Raw genomic sequence first — 19,811 nt, forward strand, 5'->3', positions numbered from 1 at the left:
GTGGACTGGAAACAGGGCATTGTGAGGAAATTTGGGGGGGAGGGGGGCAATTCTCCCAAAAGTGCTGAATTGGTGGGAAAACTGGTCTAGGTCATGATTGCTTTTTCAGCGCAATTTCAGACTCGAATCTCCCCCATTCTGTACACTGCAGAGGTCACAATCGTGAATATCATTAAAACCGGGTGGCGGGGCCTATTTGCACCAGTGTTTGACAGTTCTGGAACCAATGACCCAATTGCGGCCCCCCCCAACAATCCCAGGCCAGCCTTGACCCTCACCCCCAGAGCGCCTCAATATCCAGCCCACTTTCCAACCCCCTCCAGCAGTGGCAATCCTCCCAGACCACAGACCAACCCCCCCACTCCCCCTCACGTCAACCCACCCCAGTTGCTGGCCTCCCTCCAATCCAGACCGATTGCAATGCAGAGTGGCAGCGGGACCCCACGCCCAGCCCCACCAATCACCCCCTAGGCCCCAGTGGGCAGTGCCAAGATGCCCCCTGGGCATGGACACTTTGCCCCTTGGGCAGTACTGGGGGCACAGGCTGGCACTGCCAGGGTGCCCATGCCCAGGGGGCACCACCCCCTTGCTGCCTGATCACCTGGGGGCCCCCCGATTGTACCTCTTCACTCCAGTGGGGTCTCCTGTTAGTCCCCCAAATGTGGGGAACTACTCTAAACTCTGCTGGAATGCAGGGGGGGGCAATTGGTGGGGCGGGAAGTGCTATTGAGCCCGGCAAGGTCCGTGCTGTGCCCGATAATCACATGTAAAATAAACTTAAAATGCATTAAAAAAAATTTAAATCACTTACCTCTGTTCCCGCTGGTTTCCAGCATGGTCCTGACTGTGTCTGTTCCCTTGCTCTGGGATAAGCACATGTGTCAGGAACACGTGTGAATCCCGCGGAATGCCTGACAGGCGGTTCCCCCGACTGGACCCGTCAGAAAATTTGCGGGTTGCAATGGGAGAATTGCCCCCTTGGTTTCCTTTAACTGTTGACAGGCTGCTAGGCTGATCAACTCCATGCACGATTCAGTGTTTCCCTGGGTGGTTACACATGGGGGAGACAATGGCTCAGTGTTATTATCACTAGTCTCTTAGTCCAGAAACTCAGCTAACGTTCTGGGGACCCGGATTCAAATCCAGCTACGCCAGATGGAGAAATTTGAAATCAATTTTAAAAAAAAAATCTGGAATTAAGAATCTACTGTGGACCACAAAACCATTGCTGATTGTTGGAAAAACCCATCTGGTTCACTATTGTCCTTTAGGGAAGGAAATCTGCTGTCCCTACTTAGTCTGGCCTACATGTGACTCCAGCGCCACAGCAACATGGTTGATTCTCAACTTGGCCAACTAGGGATGGGCAATAAATGATGATGTGGGTATGCCGGCGTTGGACTGGCGTAAACACAGTAAAAAGTCTGACAACACCAGGTTTTAGTCCAACCTATTTATTTGATAATATACTCACAAGCTTTCGAGGGACACCCTCTTCGTCACGAAGAGGGTGTCCCTCGAAAGCTTGTGAGTATATTATCAAATAAATAGGTTGGACTAAAACCTGGTGTTGTCAGACTTTTTACAATAAATGATGGCCAGCCAAATATGCCCAGGTGCCACAAGTGAATGAAATAAAATGGAGCCCCTATGTATGCCCCTTCAATCGTTTGTGTCCACGTAGCCAGCTTGAGTGAGCATTGAAATTTATGATGTACGGGCTTCAAACCTGTAGCAAGCTGAGCCAGCTTTCAAGATTGAATCAGATAGGTGGAGAAAGGTGAAAGGATTGAAGGGATGTGGGAACCAGGTGTGTAAAGGTGATTAGAACTACTTGCTCCTGTAAAGGAGTAAATGCCAGCATGATTTAGATTGGCCAATAGACACACGTTTCCATGTTGTAACGTGGATGTTTCATAACGTCTGATCTTTCACAGTCATGTATCAGTAACACTAACTGCTTTGCTTTCTCTTCATTTTACAGCTCCTGAAGTTCTGGGGCCTGAGAAGTATGACAAATCTTGTGATATGTGGTCCTTGGGCGTAATAATGTACATACTGTAAGTTTCAGGTGTACTGTCTTCATGTATGTGTTAGTAACAAAAATGAAGAGCTAAAAAAGACAGATGAATTGAAAATGTTCAGTATAAAATACCTCCTCTCAGTAGTGATTGCCTGGAACTTGCGCTGTGTGGGATATTAACACATAATTGCTTTGATACTTTCGGAAGCTGTTACAATCTCCTCCTGCAGCAGAGTGTTAAACCATTAGTATCAAGGGAACAGCAATTGTAACCACTTCTGTCCCACCACCAGGACTGCCCTTGTTGAGACAAGCTGTAAATTTAACAACAAAAGTAACAATTTATGTCTGAGCCTAATGAAACATCCCAAAGCGTTTCACAGGGGCATTATTAAAACCAGAAAACTAACCCAGAGCCGTATAGAGATATTTAGTCAGGTGACCCAGAAGCTTGGTCAAACAGATAAGGTTCGAGAAATATCTTAAAGGAGGAAAGCGAGGTTAAGAGGCCATTCCAGAGCTTGCAGCCTAGACAGCCAACGGTGCAGCCTCCAGTGGTGGAGCAGTTAAAGTCGAGGATGTACAGAGGTAATCATTAGAGGAGCACAGATATCTCAGAAGGTTGTGGGGATGGAGGAGATCAGCAAAAGGGAGCCACACAGGAGTTTGAAAACACGGGTGAGAATATTAAAATAAAGGTGGTGCTTGATGCAAAGCTGACATAGGCTGGTGAGCACATCAGGGGTGGTTGGAATGGCACAATGGTCAGCACTGCTGTCTCCCAGTGCCAGGTTCGATTCCCGGCTTGGGTGACTGTGCAGATTCTGCATGCTTTCCCTGTGGGTTTCTTTCGGGTGTTCTTTCTCCCACAGTCCAAAAGACATGCTGGTTAGGTGCATTGGCCATACTAATTTCTCCCTCAGTGTACCCGAACAGGGACCAGAGTGTGGCGACTAGGGGATTTTCACAGTAACTTCATTGCAATGTTAATGTAAGCCTACTTGTGACTCAAATAAATTAAAAAAACTAGTAAGGCACGTGAGATTGCATCTGGAATATTATGTTTTAATCTCCATATCTAAGGTAGGATATATTTACTATTGAGGGAGTGCAACAGTGGGTCACCAGATTAATCCCTGGGATGGCGGGCTCCTCCTACGAGGAGAGATTGAGGAAACTGAGCCTGTGTTCTCTAGAGCTTTGAAGAATGAGAGGTGATCTCATTCTGCTTATAGAGCGTGACAGGGTGGATGTTGATGGGATATTTTCCCCTGGCTGATGTGTCAAGATGTGGAGATGCCGGCGTTTGACTGGGGTAAACACAGTAAGAAGTCTCACAACACCAGGTTAAAAGTTCAACCAATTTATTTCATAGTAAACTCAATTTATTTGATAGTAATAGCTTATGAGTTTACTATCAAATAAATTGGTTGGACTTTAACCTGGTGTTGTGAGACTTCTTACTGATGTGTCAAGAACCAGGGGATGCAGTCTCAGAATGAGGGGCAGACCATTTAAAACTGAGGTGAGAAAGAACCTTTTCATTCGGAGGTTGGTGAACCTTTGGAATTCCCTACCTCAGAGGGCAGTGGAAGCTCAGGCACACAGAGTGTTCAAGATAGAAATCGATTGATTTCTGGATACTAAATGACATTATGGGATGTGGGGATAAAAGGGACAAAGATGGCAGGACTGACATATGAAGAGATTGACTGGACTTGCACTCACTGAAATTCAGAAGAATGAGAGGGGATCACATAGAAATATATAAAGTCCTGATGGGACTAGGTAGGGTAGATGTGGGAAGAATGTTCCTGATGTTAGGGAAGTCCAGGCAGGGGCCACAGTATAAGATTAAGGAGTAAGCCATTCAGGGCTGAGACGTGGAGGAACTTCTTCACTCAGAGAGTTGTGAACCTGTGGAATTCTCTACCACAGAAAGCCTTTGGCGCCAGCTTGTTAAATATGTTCAGCAGGGAGCTGGGCACGGCCCCTGTGGCTAAAGGGTTCAAGGGGCATGGATAGAAAGCGGGAGTGGATATTGGAAGTTCTCGGATCAGCCATGATCATGTTGAATGATGGTGTAGGTTTGAAGGGCCACATGGCATCTGTTCTCTATGTCGAAGTAAGTGATCAGCCATGACCTATTTGAAAGGTGGAGCAGAGTTGATGGGCTGAATGTCCTACTTCTGTTGCTATCTTCCTATATTTATCATCTGTAAATTTAGCAACTGTACATTCTGTCCCAACACTGATCCTTGTGGCGCTCCACTGTCTCCTGCTTGATGTGGAGCCAATGTAGGTCACTGAATGCGAGGGTGAAAGAGGAACAGAAAGTCCTGTGAGTTGAGACACAGACAGCAGAGTTCCAATAGTTCTGTCAGTGCACTTTCCCTGGTGATTATAACTGTTTTAAGTTCCTCCCTTCCTTTAATTGCTTGATCTACAAGTATCTCTGGCAGATTTTTGACCTTTTTCAGTGAAGACACACAAAATATGCATTCAGTGCTTCTGCCAATTCTTTATTTCCCATCATTAATTCTGCAGACTCATTCTCTAGAGACCTACACTCACTTTAATTAGTCTTTTCCTTCCTGAATGCTTGCAGAAACTCTTGTAGTCTGTTTTTATATTTCTAGCTAGCTTTCATTCTTTGCTGGATTTTGAATTCTGTATAATCTTTTGACCTACTGCAAAACTTTGTAGAATTGTCTGCTTTTTCCTTTTGATTTGATATTATCTTTAACTTCTTTAGTTAGCATTTGTCTCTCTAGAATCTTGCTTTCTCACTGGAGTGTATCTTTGCTGAAAAGTGTGAAACATCTCTTAAATGTCTACGGCTGCCCTTTTACTAACTTACCCTTTTAAACTGTTTGTCCAGTTCTCCTTTGTCAGCTGCATCTTCACGCCCTTTACTTAAGTTTAAAGCTGAAGTCTTAGACCCACTCTTCTCTTCGTCAGACTGAATGTGAGATTCAGTGATGTTGTGATCATTGTTATCTAGATGCTCTCTTACTATGAAGTCATGAGTTAATCCTGACTCTTCACAGACGACCAGTTCTAGACTAGCCTGTTCTCCGATTGGCTCTGGAACATGCTGCTCCAAGAAATTATCCTGAAAACACTCCATGAACTCACCTTCCGGACTGCTTTTGCTAATCCCATTCGTCCAATCTATACATACGTAGATTTAAAACCGCCCGTGATCGGGGAGGCGATGGCTGAGCGGTACTATTGCTTGACTAATAATCCCAAAACTCAGTTAATGTTCGGCAGACTCAGGTTCGAATAGTGCCATGGCAGATGGTGGAATTCGAATTCAGTAAATAAAATCTGGAATTAAAAATCTACTGATGACCATAAACCATTGTGGGAAAAACCCATCTGGTTCACGAATGTGCTTTAGGGAAGAAAATCAGCCATCCTTTCCTGGTCTGGCCTATCTGTGGCCTACATGTGACTTCAGACCCACAGCTATGTGATGTATTCTCAACTGCCCTTTGAAATGGTCGAGCAAGCCACTCAGTTCAAGGGCAACTAGGGATGGGCCAACCAGTGACATGAATTAAATTTTAAAAATTGCAGTGCCTTCCTTAGAAACCCCATTATTACTTCCTGTATATCTTGTCCACCTGCACTGGGATTGTTACTGCGACAAGGCCTATAAGGTAATCTCACAATTGGCTTGCCCCCTTTGCTATTTCTTACCTCTACCCAAACTGATTCTACATCTTGATTTTTAGGATCAAGGTCATCCCTCACTATTGTGCTAAAGTCATCCGTAATTGACAGAACAATCCCTCCAGCCATTCTGAACTGCCTGTCCTCCTAAAATGCTAAATGCCCTTGCATATTAAGGTCCCAGGCTTATCACCTTGCAGCCATGTTTCTATAATGGTTGTTTCTAGTTGAGCTGACAATTCTTGTTTTATTAAGAATGCTACAGGCATTAAGATGCAGAGCCTTTACTTCTGTCTTTTAACTGTTTTCACAAACTCTGATTTTAACTGTTGTTGCATTCTTAAATTTAGAAACATAGAAAATAGGAGCGTGCATAGGCCATTTAGCTGTTCGAATTTGTTCCGCCATTCATTATGATCATGGCTGATCACCCAACTCAGTAACTTCTCCTGCTTTTCCCCCATATCCATTAACTCCTTTAGCCCCAAGTGCTATCTCAAACTCCTTCTTGAAATCACACAATGCTTTGGCCACAATTGCTTTCTGTGGTGGAGAATTCCATAGTTCGCTTCTCCCTAGTTGAAGAAATTTCTATTCATCTCTGTCGTAAATGGTCTACTCCATATCCTCAGACTGTGACCCTTGGTTCTGGACTCCCCTGTCATCAAGAACATCCTTCCTGCATTTACCCTGCCTATTCCTATTAGAAATATATAGCTTTCTATGAGATCTCCCCTCATTCTTCTAAACTCCAGCGAATATAATTCTAATCAACTCAATTTCTCCTCCTAATGTCAGCCCTGCCAACCCAGGAATCTGTCTGCTAAATCTTCACTGCACTCCCTCTCTAGCAAGAACATCCTTCCTCAGATAAGGAGACTGAAACTGCACACAATATTTCCAGGTGTGGTTTCACCAGGGCCCAGCATAACTGCAACAAAACATCCCTACTCTTGTACTCGAATCCTCTCACTATGAAGGGCAATTTGCCTTTTTTTTTTATTGCCTGCTGCACTGCATTTTTACTTTCAGCGACTGGTCCTTCTGTGAGGAAACCCAGATCTCGCATATTTCCCTCTCTCAATTTATAGCTTGTCAGTTTCACTGAAGAAGCTCCCCCTTCTGTACACTCACCTGAGTGTCTCTAGTAAGTTGCTAACAGGTTGGGAAGCAGGCATGCTGGCACAGTGGTCAGCACTGCTGCCTCAGTACCAGGGACCTGGGCTTGATTCCCAGCTTGGGACACTGTCTGTGTGGAGTCCACACATGCTCCCTGTGTCTGCGTGGGTTTTCTCCGGATGCTCCGGATTCCTCTCTGTCTGAAAGAAGTGCTGGTTAGGTGCATTGGTCTTGCTAGATTCTCCCTTAGTGTACCCAAACGGGCGCTGGAGTGTGGCGACTTGGGGATTTTCACAGTAACTTTATTACAGTGTTAATGTATGCCTACTTATGATATTAATAAACTTTAACTTAAATTTATATACTGTGATATCCAGAATTGAAGGTTAGAAACAGTTATCAATGGATTTTAAAGCACCCACTCACCTTTTCTGCTAACCTGCTGAAACCCTGAAAGGTTCTATGATTCTAAGTGCGTGCATATGTGTATGTGTGTGTGTGTGCGTGCGTGTGTGTGCACACGTGTGCGCGTGTGTGTGTGTGGCAGGGGTGGGGGGGGGATGCAATAATGAAAGCTTCAGGGCATTCATCTTATTTCTGTGACCCAAATCCTCCTGCCCTGGGTAGTTAAAATTCAGACCGTTCTCTTTTCCCCTTCACTTGGAGCTTCTCAGTTGATGCGAATCCCTGGATCAATTATCAAGTGGCTCCAGTGCAAAATTCACATATTTGATACACTTTCACTCGTTTGATGCAAACCCCTGGGCGAGTCTAGAGGCGGGAAGGTTAATTGCCTCACAGGACTCGACCTTTCTGGGATCAGTTTGCCTTCTGGTCAGCATCCAGCAGAGGAAAGGATATTTTCAGTACCGTAATGGGTGATGCTGCTAACTGACTCCAATTGAGTCGTTTCTTATGGGAGCGGGGGGGTGGAGGCGTGTGGGGGAGCAAAAATAAGAATGTGACAACCACAGTTGCCTGCTGTACGAAAGCTTTATTTGTGCTTTTGGCTGCATGATTCTCTTTTTAAGAATCTTTATTCATCTGAAAATTCCCATGCTGGTAAGGCTGTTTCCGCAAAAAACCTTTCCTGTTTTGCTAAAGAACTGTTGACTTTATGTCATGAACTTCCCTTTAAAAAGGTTATATTTATTTGTTTCGACAATGTAGAGTGACTTGTCTTTTGGTATTAACTCCGTTGCGTTGCCACATAAAAGCAAAAAGGTGCAAATGTTGAGTTATGCCTTTTGATTGGAGACATAAAACATATGCCATTGAAGGGTCATCAAAAATGAGGCACGTCTAATGCATGTATGCTCTCAATATTTCACGCTTGAATTCGCATCAAGAAATTACATTTTAATATCTATTTGTTGACATTCCATCTGGTACAGGGTGCCATTTTTATTTTCTCTGACTGACTAGTTTGAGGTTTCGATTTTGCACTTCAGGTTGATAAGTTCACAGTTGTACCAAAACTTGACAGATAAGCTGCACTAAATAAAGATGGCAACCGCAACACGATACCATAGAAACTGGATTACAGGTTCATCCACCTGCATAACGCTAGAGTTGCATCCCTCTGCCTTACATCAGCATGATCTGCCAGTCAGTCATCCCTTGGCGAAGCTATGCTTACTGAATTGTCACACTGCAAGTTTATTCGATGACTGACTGACTGAAATGCCCTCTGTTGCTTGTTTGCATTGGTCGAAACAGAAAGCTATCACGATGCTTTGGTATTTCGGTGAAGTAGCAACATTTTCTCCTCCGTTTTCCGTCGCTTGACATGATTTCTTAGATGTCTTGAAACTGTCATTTTGCAATGTTCCAGTTTAGATGGAAACCGTAAACAGAAAATTAACTTCTACTCGATCGTCTTCTCCTTCTCATGCTCGTCTATGGTGGCAATTCTTGCGTATGTCCATAGGAAGACTTGTACCTGTGCTGCACTTCTCATCCTAAAGTGCTTTACATCCAAATAGGTCCTTTTAAGCTTAGTCCCTGGTACAGTGTAGAAAGCGGAGTGATCAAAAAATGCACAAGGAGGCCCCTCGAACAGCAGTGTGATAATAGCCAGATAATTGTTATTAATTGGGAGGGCAATTTTGGCCAAGGCACCTAACTTGCCTGCTGTTCTTTGAGATAGTGCTGTGGGATATTTTAGGTTCACTTGAGAAGTGATTTACTGTCTGTATGGAGTTTGCACATTCTCCTTGTCTCTGCGGGGTTTCCTCCAGATGCTCCGGTTTCCTCCCACAGTCCAAAGACATGCAGGTTAGGTTGATTGGCCATGCTAAAATTGCCCTTAGTGTCCTGAGATGCATAAGTTAGATGGATTAGTGGGTAAATATGTAGGAATGTGGGGGTACAGCCTGGGTGGGATTGTGGTCGGTACAGACTCAATGAGCCAAATGGCCTCTTTCTGTACTGTAGGGATTCTATGATCTCACCCAAGGGTCAGAATATTTGACTGTGTAACAAGCTCTTGAGCCTGCACTTGGTGGCACAGTGGTTAGCACTGCTGCTTCTCACTGCCAGGGACCTAGGTTCAATTTCAGCTCCGGGCGACTGTCTGTGTGGAGTTTGCTCTTTCTCCCCGTGTCTGCGTGAGTTTCCTTCGGGTGTTCCAGTTTCCTCCACAGTCCAAAGATGTGCAAGATGGGATGATTAGGCATGCCAAGTTGACCCTGGTGTAAGGGGGATTAACAGGGTAAATGAGGATCACGGGAATATGGCCTGGGTGGGATTGTGGTTGGTACAGACTCGATGGGCTGAATGGCCTCTTCTGCATTGTAGGGATTCTGTAAGTCTATAAAGTGTCAGCCGAGATTTCGAGTTTAGGTCTTTAGCTTGGGTCTATTTGAAATTTGACCCATTTTCTGCAGTAATTTTACGTTAGTAAATGCAGAGATTTGATGCAAGGAGACCCTGTGCAAGAGGATAGAGATGGTTTGAAATCGGATATAATTGACAATCTTGCCTGATTCTACCACACCAGTTAAGCGTTCTGCAAATTTTGTAGCATCCTATTGCTCATTTAAAAAAACGCAGACGGAAAAAGTACCGCTTTAATAGTTGTTTTGAAAGTGATGATATCTACAGCTATTCATTATGATATTTAACTGTTTTACTTCTAAACCAAAGATGATCTTCAGTTCTGCTGTGTTCTAAAGTGTTCATGTAGGCTGGTCAAGTGCAGTATATGTTAAAACAAACCATTTAAAAAAAATATATCTACAGGTTGTGTGGCTATCCCCCATTTTACTCCAACCATGGACTGGCCATCTCACCGGGAATGAAGAAGCGAATCCGAATGGGCCAATATGAATTTCCCAATCCAGAATGGTCAGAAGTATCGGAGGAGGGTAATCCAACTTTCTTAAACCGACTTGAAATACCTTTCCCTTGTATTTCACCACATTAAAATGCAACATTCCTTCACTGTTAACTTTGTCATAATGGGGATTGAATTACTATCGGGGTGCAGCAACTGGCAATTAGGTCATCCACTAACTAAAATGCAAGTAGTTCTTTAATGAATGTCACATCTTCACCCATCAGATTGTTCAGTATGGATCACATCACCAAGTCTGGCCATGGCATTGATGCATCAGCCCTTGCCCTGGTGGAGAGCTGCCAGCTAGTTGCATTGGCCAGTAGCTTTACAAGGCGGGGCTTCCTGCCAATGAAGGACGCAAATCCCACATGTTGCCAATCAATGCTCGCCATTGTGTAAAATGACAGCAGATGTTTTGGAGTTGGCGGAGATGCCGACTCTCTGGATGGCGAACCCCCACCATCCAAAAACGCAGGCCTCTCTCCATTTCAGCTGCACGGTGGCACAGTTGCTAGCACTGTGACCCGGGTTCAATTCCACCTGAGGTGACCGTGTGAAGATTGCAAATTCTCCCATGTCAGAGCAAAGAAAAGTATAGGAACAGGCTCTGTGGCCCTCCAAGCCTTTGCCGAACATGATGCCCTAACTAAAAACAAACCCTCCTACCTGTACTCAGTCCTTATTCAGCATGGGTTTCCTCCAGGTGCACCAGTTTCCTCCCACAGTCTAAAGATGTGCAGGTTAGGTGGATTAGCCATACTGAATTGCTCCTTAGTGTTGGGGGATTGGCAAGTAAATACCTGGGGTTATGGGAATATGTGGGATTGTTGCAGACTTGATGAGCTGAATGGCTTCCTTCTGCACTTTAGGGATTCTGTGATTTCACGTTTAGTTTATGTTTTGGCTTTTCAGTTTGGGAGAGACAAATACCACAACAGAGCCTAAAAGCGAGAGTGTGGCACACGTACCCCTGAGATGGGATTTCTTTTTTAAATCCCACTAAACTTTAAAGCTTTAAAGATTGCAACACCCAGGTGCTGAACTGAAATAAGTTTTAATTGCACAGCAATTAGAGACAGACAAACGAATTATATTTAACCAGACTTGGGAGGAAGCAGGGTGCATGTAACAGAATTTCACCAGAACTTGGTTGAGATTTGCACTTCAGGCTATTAGACTTCACTGAAAAATCTCAGACCATATCTATCAGCGCCTGTGGAGAGAGAATAGATGTGGAGATGCCGGTGTTGGACTGGGGTAAACACAGTAAGAAGTCTCACAACACCAGGTTAAAGTCCAACAGGTTTATTTGGTAGTAAATGCCACTAGCTTTTGGGGTTTGCCCCTTTGTCACAAACCCTGAAAGCTAGTGGCGTTTACTACCAAATAAACCTGTTGGACTTTAACCTGGTGTTGTGAGAGAATAGAGCCAGCGTTTTAAGTCTGGATGATCCTTCATCAGAGCTGAAGACACTAGGAAATAGCTGCAGATGCTCTCAGACCTGCTGAGTTTATTTAGCATCTTTTTTGGATTTGATTTGATTTATTATACAGTAAAAAGTATTGTTTCTTCTACACTATACCAACAAAGCATACCGTTCAAGGAGAAGGAAACAAGAGAGTGCAGAATGTAATGTTGCAGTCATAGCTAGGGTGTAGAGAAAGATCAACTTAAGGAGTTTTGTTCGAGAGGTTAAAAGAGTTAGAATGAAGGTTTAGAAGCATAGAACGAGAGTAAAGTATAGAATTAGAAGGTATGCTGGGCACAGCTTGCAAGAAGTCACCTCGCTCCGGCACCATCTCTGTTTTTGTTTCAGGTTCCAGCATCCTTTGTAATTTGCCTTTATATTTGACTTCCCTTTTGATCTGAACTTTGGTTGTGCTTGTTTCACTTCTTGGGCAGATTTATGAAATAGCTTTTTGCATATTACACAGAATTTGGTGAAAATGGAGCTTGTTTTTCCACTCCTGACGGTTTAATGTATTGCAGTTAACGGTGCGTTTGGCTTAACATCTGCTGAAGGTTTGAAATGACATTAACACGTCTCATGGAATGCATTGCATCTATTCATTGTTCATTGAATTTTTCAGCCAAGCAACTGATCAGACATCTCTTGAAGACTGAGCCAACGCAGCGCATGACCATCATGGAATTTATGAACCATCCGTGGATTAATGTACGTAACTCATTGTGGAATGAGACTTAAAGGATTTAAGCGAAGCCTTCTTGAGAATATATTATTCTGTTTTTCTGTACAGAATTATTCATGTGGTTTTTGTTCTTTCTCTTGCCCCTTTTTTCACCAGGTTTCTCCTCTTTCCCCCTCTCCAATCATTTAAAAAGGCTGTAGTCCATGGCAGGCTTATTGCCAAGTGTTTAATGTTGTCTGAAATTTCTTTCTGTAATCTTAAAAGTGACGTGTCTCAGTTAATAACATCTCAAACAGCAACAGAGGAGTTTTTTAGAACATAAAACAGCAGAGGAACAGGATCTTCGGCCACAATGATGTGCTGAAGATGATGCTAAACTAAACAAATCCCTTCAGCCTGCCCTTGGCCCATATCCCTCTATTTCTTGTCTATTCTTGTGCTTATTTAAACGCTCCTTAAACACCCTTATCATATCTGCCTGCATCACCACACCTGCCAGTGCATTCCAGACACCTACACTCTCTGTAAAAAAAAATGCCCCTCACATCTCCTTTGAACTCTCCCCTCTCGCCTTATGTGCTTGCCCCTTGTATTAGACTGTTCAACTCTGGGAAAAATTCTGACTGTTTTCCTTATCTATACCTCTCATTATTCAAGTTTAGGAATGTATTAATGGCACCTTATATTTTCCAGTGTTAAAGGTATTTGATCCACTCTGTTTCAGAGCCATGAAGGAGGATTATTACATAGTTTGCAGATTCAGCATTTTCTTAACTACCCCATCCCAAAAAACACCTTTAATAGCCATAGCTATTTAGTCCACAATGATGAAGTTTACAATAAAACTTCCAGACGTGCGCTGCTAATGCAATGGAAATTTGCTTTTTAACTGTCAGATTCTGTACAGTCCTTCACATCGTATTAAAGAAGACCGTAACCATTCAGTTTCAAGTTGGAAAGAGCCAATTTTAAGCACTTTTATTTTTGAGGAAGCGCATCGATAGTCTGCAGTTTAACGCTATGTCCCATTTTGTTTCTCAATTCTGCATTTGGAATGACTTTAATCTTTTGGTTTTTATTTCCTTCAGCAATCGATGCAGGTACCGCAGACACCTCTTCATACCAGCAGGGTTTTGAAGGAAGAGAAAGATCTATGGGAAGATGTGAAGGTAAAAGTGGATTTCTGTCCATTCCTGTAACAGAACTGTCAGAAAAAACATTGACAGGCCAAGTCTGTGGAAATGCAGTGTCATATCTGTTAGATAATGCATGCATCTTACTGCATGTGTCCCTATGTAGGAAAAGTTCAGTGCTTAATTCTTCACCGCTATTTTGTTTAAGATCCTGTCAGTCATAGGCTATGTAACATTGTCCACTGTGGGAATTTATACGTAGATTTTCTGATTTCACTGTTAGCTTTCACAAAACCAAGACCAAGAAAGGAAATTTGCATATCAATTGTAGGTTTTAAGATAATTATAGCACTTGTATGGTCACTCGGTTAATATTAACTCAGCAGGAACCAGGATTCAAACCTGAGTGTTTTCTGACTTGAATTATTAGAGCAAAAAACTCGCAAGATGTTGTGTCCTAGTTATTTTCCCTTTCCCAGGGCCTGTTTTTGTCACGCTTAATCCCCAGGTTCTTTCGTGATGTTCTTTTTAGTTTAGTTGCTAAGAACTCGTACATTGGGCAACGCACTGGCACAGTGGTTAGCACTGCTGCCTCACATTGTCAGGGACCCGGATTCGATTCCTGGCTTGGGTCACTGTCTGTGCGGAATCTGCATGTTCTCCCCGTGTCTGTGTGGGTTTCCTCCGGGTGCTCTGATTTCCTTCCACAGTCCGAAAGATGTGCTGGTTAGGTGCATTGGCCTTGCTAAATTCTCCCTCATTGCACCCGAACAGGCACGGAGTGTGGCGATTAGGGAATTTTCACAGTAACTTCGTTGCAGTGTTAATGCAAGCCTATTTGTGATACTAATAAATAAACTTTAAAAAAAGTGAATTGCCTTTTTGGCTGGAATCCTGCAACCTCACCTGTGGCTGGGATTTCCAGTCCTGCTGCTGTGAATAGATATTTGGTTGACTGTTGAATTCTCTGTTCTTGCAGGCAGTGGAGGTGTGGTGTATCACATCGGAGTATTCCAACCTTTGTCTCATCTAATTCAGGGACTTGCACCCATTCCTCTGCCCAGAATACCCTCCAAGTTGGAAATGGACGGGAGCAACCTTCCATAAACCTATCATCACGTTTACTTTTCTTCCTTGTTAAGAGTGCCTGGTGTCAACTTGGATATTAACATAATTCAGATTTGGGCAAAGGACTAAAAGCATTACGCACTTGAGAAGCAACAACTTGTTTAAAATATATTTAAAGTTTAATTATTAGTATTGCAAGTAGGCTTGCATTAACACTGCAATGAAAGTTACTGTGAAAATCCCCTAGTCGACACACTCTGGCACCTGTTCGTGTAAACGAAGGGAGAATTTAGCATGGCCAATGCATCTAACCAGCACGTCCTTCAGAATGTGGGAGGAAACCAGGAGCTCCTGGAGGGACCCTACACAGACAAGGGGAGAACACACAGCACCCAGAATCTCTGTCTGTTCATTCATAAAAATATGGATACAGTAAGGGGGGGGAAACGGTTGAAATAACCATAGCAGTACACCAGACAATGTGGCTTCAGCAACGATATTTAGTACAGTGCTAAAAGATTAATTTTCACCTTTTTTGTGGCGATTGTGCTACTTATTTCATGTAATGCCCAGGAAACCATGAAATGGAAGTTCATTTTTGTGTTGGAGCTAAGACAATATAATGTCAAACACATGATCACCTCACCAAGGTTTCAACTATATACCATTCTCTGCCTTAATGAACTGTTCAAAAGTCTAGGTGAAATTAATTGATTTTTGGCACACCATTACTAAAGGATGCACATTCTTTGAGCATGTCTATCATGGAGAGCAAGTGTGGGATCACTGAATTTACTTGTTCTTGGCTGGAATCGAGCCACAATGGGTGATATGGTGGCACAGTGGTTAGCACTGCTCCTTCACAGTGCTAGGGACCCGGGCTCGACTCCAGCTTGAGTCACTGTCTGTGTGGGTGCTGTGTGTTCTCCCCTTTTCTGTGTAAGGTCGCTCCAGGAGCTCCTGGTTTCCTCCCACGTTCTGAAGGATGTGCTGGTTAGGTGCATTGGCCATGCTAAATTCTCCCTTCGTGTACGCGAACAAACGCCAGAGTGTGTTGACTAGGGGATTTTCACAGTAACCTTCATTGCAGTGTTAATGCAAGCCTACTTGCGATACTAATAAATAAACTTTAAATATATCTTAAACAAGTTGTCGCTTCTCAAGTGCATAATGCTTTTAGTCCTTTGCCCAAATCTGAATTATGTTAATATCCAAGTTGACACCAGGCACTCTTAACAAGGAAGAAAAGTAAACTTGATGATGGGTTTATGGAAGGTTGCTCCCGTCCATTTCCAACTTGGAGAGTAGTCTGGGCAGAGGAATGGGTGTAAGTCCCTGGCCTGTTCCTTTCAACGGGGACAGTTGAGGAGATGGTCTTTGCAAAATGAGACGGGGATAAGCAGGGCTGGTTCTTATTTCCATTATGCCGGTTCATAATTCTAATACAGCTTTCTGCCATGACAGGAGGAAATGACCAGTGCCTTGGCAACCATGAGGGTTGACTATGAACAAATTAAGATCAAAAAGATCGAAGAGTCTTGCAACCCTTTGCTGATAAAAAGAAGAAAGAAGGCCTTAACCACTCCGACTCCAGCCAGCCACTGAACAGCAACATGGGGAAGTGCGCCAGGAAGTGGGCCTCACTAATTTTTAGACAGTTCTTTTTAAATGTCGCATGAAGTTCAGAAAATTTTAATCGGTTGGCTTTTTTGGATTTTTTTAAAACAAAAGATTTATTTTAATTTTGCCTCGAGCGGAGGTGAGCATTTTGTCATGATGCTACTAGTCCGATACGTGGCCGAGTATTTTTTTTAAACCGATGTAAAAGGACGCAGGGAGGGGTGGGTGGGGTAGGGGGTTGGGAAAAGTCATTTTGCCAATTCTATGAAAGACTGACTCAGTCTTTCAGCTGAATATTCCTTTCAGATTTTAATCATTCGGAGTAAAGCTTAACATCGGAGAAATTCTGTTCATGCCTTCTTGCGGCTTGTCTTCTTTGAAGCTTTATTCAACTACTTTAAAACCATCTTGGTTTCGTGGGATTAAAATTTTGTGATTGTAAAAGATCAAAATATTCATTATATTTGAACATTTTTAACGCTAAAAGCTGTATTGTTAAAAGCTTGCATTAACTTTTTTTTTCATGGACTTCTGAACAAATCTGCAAAATTGGTGAAATTCCCCAAACACAGATCCGATTTTAAAGTACTCCCATTTTAAACTGGGCTTGCAGTATAAATTTTATATGAAAGAAAAGCTTCAGATGTTTCTAGATGTGCCGTGTTTTGGAGCTCTCAATAGTTTGACTGTACCCATGCACAGACCCTGACTGGTTAAATTTAATTAATCTTGCAGATTAGTTGGAATATGGTCCTAATTGCAACTGCTGTCATGATTCCCATTAATTCCTGGGAGCAATCTTTCTATTCCTGTTGACTACCAGCAGTCATCCACTTCCTATCACGTAAATGTCTGCATTTTAAGTAATTACAAAACACAATCCTTTTTTTTCTGAAAGCAGTACAATTAAGCAGCATTTCTCCCTGGCAAGCATTAAAGTACTAAACAGCTAAGCTCAAGTCTTTGCTTTACCTTTCATACAGGTGAATAGTTGTCCCTCTGCTCCCTGCCTCCCTTTGATGCCAAGCTCAAGAGACATGGCTCAGAGATTGGAGACAAAGCCTCGAGTCCTTTTTTGCCAGTGTTGGAACAGTGAATTTGCCTATACGTGTCACTGAAATCCCCAATTGGCTAAAATGTCTTGCACCTAGAATTTGAAATAACCACATGCACCCCCTTGTACCCTGCAAATGTGGCTATTCAGAGATGGCGACAAGGCTTTTGAAAGGAGAATGCACAGTAAACAAAAATTCTGATCGCTGATTGAGATAGTTCAGAGAATGTAACAAAGAGATGTTTGTCCATCTGCTCATATTATGAATGTTTGTTTAAGCAGTTTAGTTAGTCGTTGTGGTGGAATATCAGTTTAAGAAGTTTGAAGTCCACAGTATGGATCTGTTGGCAAATCCTTGTACAGCAAAATGTATTTTAGAGATAGAGAGACAATTTGCTTTTCGAACTTTGTGAGACATATTTTCGTCTGTATGGGCAGGGAAGAGAGTTAAATTCTCTACAGTATTGGCTCTATTATCTTAGAGCCATATCGCATAGTTTTTGTTCATGTGGGGTAGGTTAACAGTTTGAAAATGCTCCTCTGTTGAATCATTCAAACAAGGAATAATATTTCAGCATTTTGAAATTTGCCGCATTTGAGAAGGGCAAGAATGACAATTTCTACCACAATACTTCAGAAACACTGATCAAATTTGATAGATAAAGACTTGGTTCAACTTGCTTGCTAAAGGAGTCCATTTGATTCTTCCAATTCTGGATGCTAAGTTTGGCCTAAATGAAGGACTCTGTAAATTCCAGTTTGAATGTTCTGGCATTGTCAAAGCACATTGAGACATGTCCATATGAAACATAATGGCGACACATTTTGTATTCATCCAGTCAAGCCACTGTGTTAACAAGTCTTGTGGTATCTGCAAATCGAGTGGCATATCATTCACTCATTTTTGACCACGCTCATTTGCAAGATCTGTTCAGTGGGAACAACCACAATGCCCCAAAGAAAGGGTTATTCCATAATCCCTACCAACCCCCAACTGAACATTTAAAATTGTTGTAAATACTTCCACTTACAATAAATAGTTTTCAAAACAATGTTTTTTTTAAGTAGACGAAACTTAGTGCACTTCCTGGCTGGTATTCGTTACTGAGAGGTGAAGGGAAGCTGAACATTAGGGCTCGCAGCCTCAAAAGATGCCATTCACCGCACCAATCTCACACTCGCACCATGTACACAGAGTCGAGTGGTAAATGGTAACTATGGAAATGTGCATTCAGAAATTTGCTCACTTTTTTAAAAAAAGAAAATTGTACAGAAACTGGAACCTTTTGAAGTCCAGGGGTGGAATTTTCCCAAAATGTGGCAGTGTCAGGTTCAGACTGAAAACCGACATATATCTTCCCAGATATACAGCCAGGTTTCCACTCCAGATTTTCTGGCACTCTGTGCATCTGAGGGCACAGTTTGTGCTTTCTCTGACGGGGCTGGCCTTTGTAGAGCTGGCAAGGCCATCTTTCAAGGGTGTCTTGATCTGCACTTGTAAATAAACTTTTTTCCGCCCCCGCAAGCAGCAAGGGCATTTTCTTCAAAGGCATTGTCCTGTCCCCAGGAACAAGCCACGTGCTCTCCTGCACTCTCAGACATGACCCCTCCTTATTCACAGATGTCACCCCCTCCCCTTTCACATATATTGACTAGATTGCAGCCTATGTCTTTTTTTAACGATGCACTCCCAAGTAGTTTAGCCTGTGTTGATCAGTGCCAAGAGTAAACATCAGGTAGATAAATTGGTATTGGACACAAGCCGTCCTCATTAGTATGCATGTGGCCTTACCTTGTAACAATTTCATCTATATTTAAACCACAACCAGTTTTTTTTGGAACAATGATGAAATGTGCAAACGATATTCTTCAGAGCAGGGCTGCTACTTTTAGCTCTGGCCACCTACATGCAATTATTTGTCTCCCATCAAGAACTCACTGTGCTCATTCTAAAAGCAATGGCCATTTGCATTAAGAAACACGTTTTATTTAAACGTGTTGGAGCTTGGAACTAAAGCCTAGTATTATAGGAACTCACATCATTAAGGCTAAAGATGTTTTACCTAGTCTGGAGTTGATGTGAATTTTCAGGCCCAGTGAGGACTTTGTTGGAGAGAGGTGGGGGGGGCGGGTTCACATCTTTTGTAACGAAGTAATAAAATCAGCCATATAGAGCAATGTTTGAAGCCAAGAACTGGAAATTAATCGCCCAAATCTTGCTGCCATTCACACCAGTGAGATCTTATGGTCCAACCAATGGTGCAGTCTGCCATGGATTTCCCAACAGTGAGGGGTGCATTCAACGGGATATCCTGTTGACAATGGCGGGACCCTAAGATCCCTCCACCAGCGAGCGGGCATTGGCTCCCGCCACCACGAAATACGCTTTGGAGTGGGAGAAAAATTCTGTCCACATGTGAACGAGGACGAGAGAGAGCTTTAGATCAGTAAAAGCAGGAATTTATCCAGTGAAATATCTACTGACCATCATCAGACGATTTCATCTCAAAGCTTTGATAGTGTAGGTTGTGCTTGTTAACCAGATAATTTGCTCACCACAAAATGTTCTGTCCTATTTGAACCTCATCCTTCTCAAGCCTGGATGATTAGCAGCCAAGACAG

General features: G+C 42.9%; 1 protein-coding gene across 1 annotated transcript in view; it reads left to right on the forward strand.

Moving 5' to 3' along the window:
- Positions 1-16,346, forward strand: part of LOC145356965 (MAP kinase-activated protein kinase 2) — a 204,635-nt gene extending 188,289 nt beyond the window's left edge. Inside the window, exons 6-10 of the mRNA XM_080209985.1 lie at positions 1,985-2,060; positions 10,067-10,191; positions 12,255-12,340; positions 13,403-13,483; positions 15,980-16,346. Coding sequence (XP_080066111.1) covers positions 1,985-2,060; positions 10,067-10,191; positions 12,255-12,340; positions 13,403-13,483; positions 15,980-16,120 — 509 coding nt within the window. The 3' untranslated portion in view covers positions 16,121-16,346. The remainder of the gene's footprint in view (positions 1-1,984; positions 2,061-10,066; positions 10,192-12,254; positions 12,341-13,402; positions 13,484-15,979) is intronic.
- The last annotated feature ends 3,465 nt before the right edge of the window (positions 16,347-19,811 follow it).

This window comes from Carcharhinus amblyrhynchos, chromosome 22, assembly GCF_965287045.1.
Source record: "Carcharhinus amblyrhynchos chromosome 22, sCarAmb.v2.hapA, whole genome shotgun sequence".
In the NCBI taxonomy this organism is placed as follows: domain Eukaryota; kingdom Metazoa; phylum Chordata; class Chondrichthyes; order Carcharhiniformes; family Carcharhinidae; genus Carcharhinus; species Carcharhinus amblyrhynchos.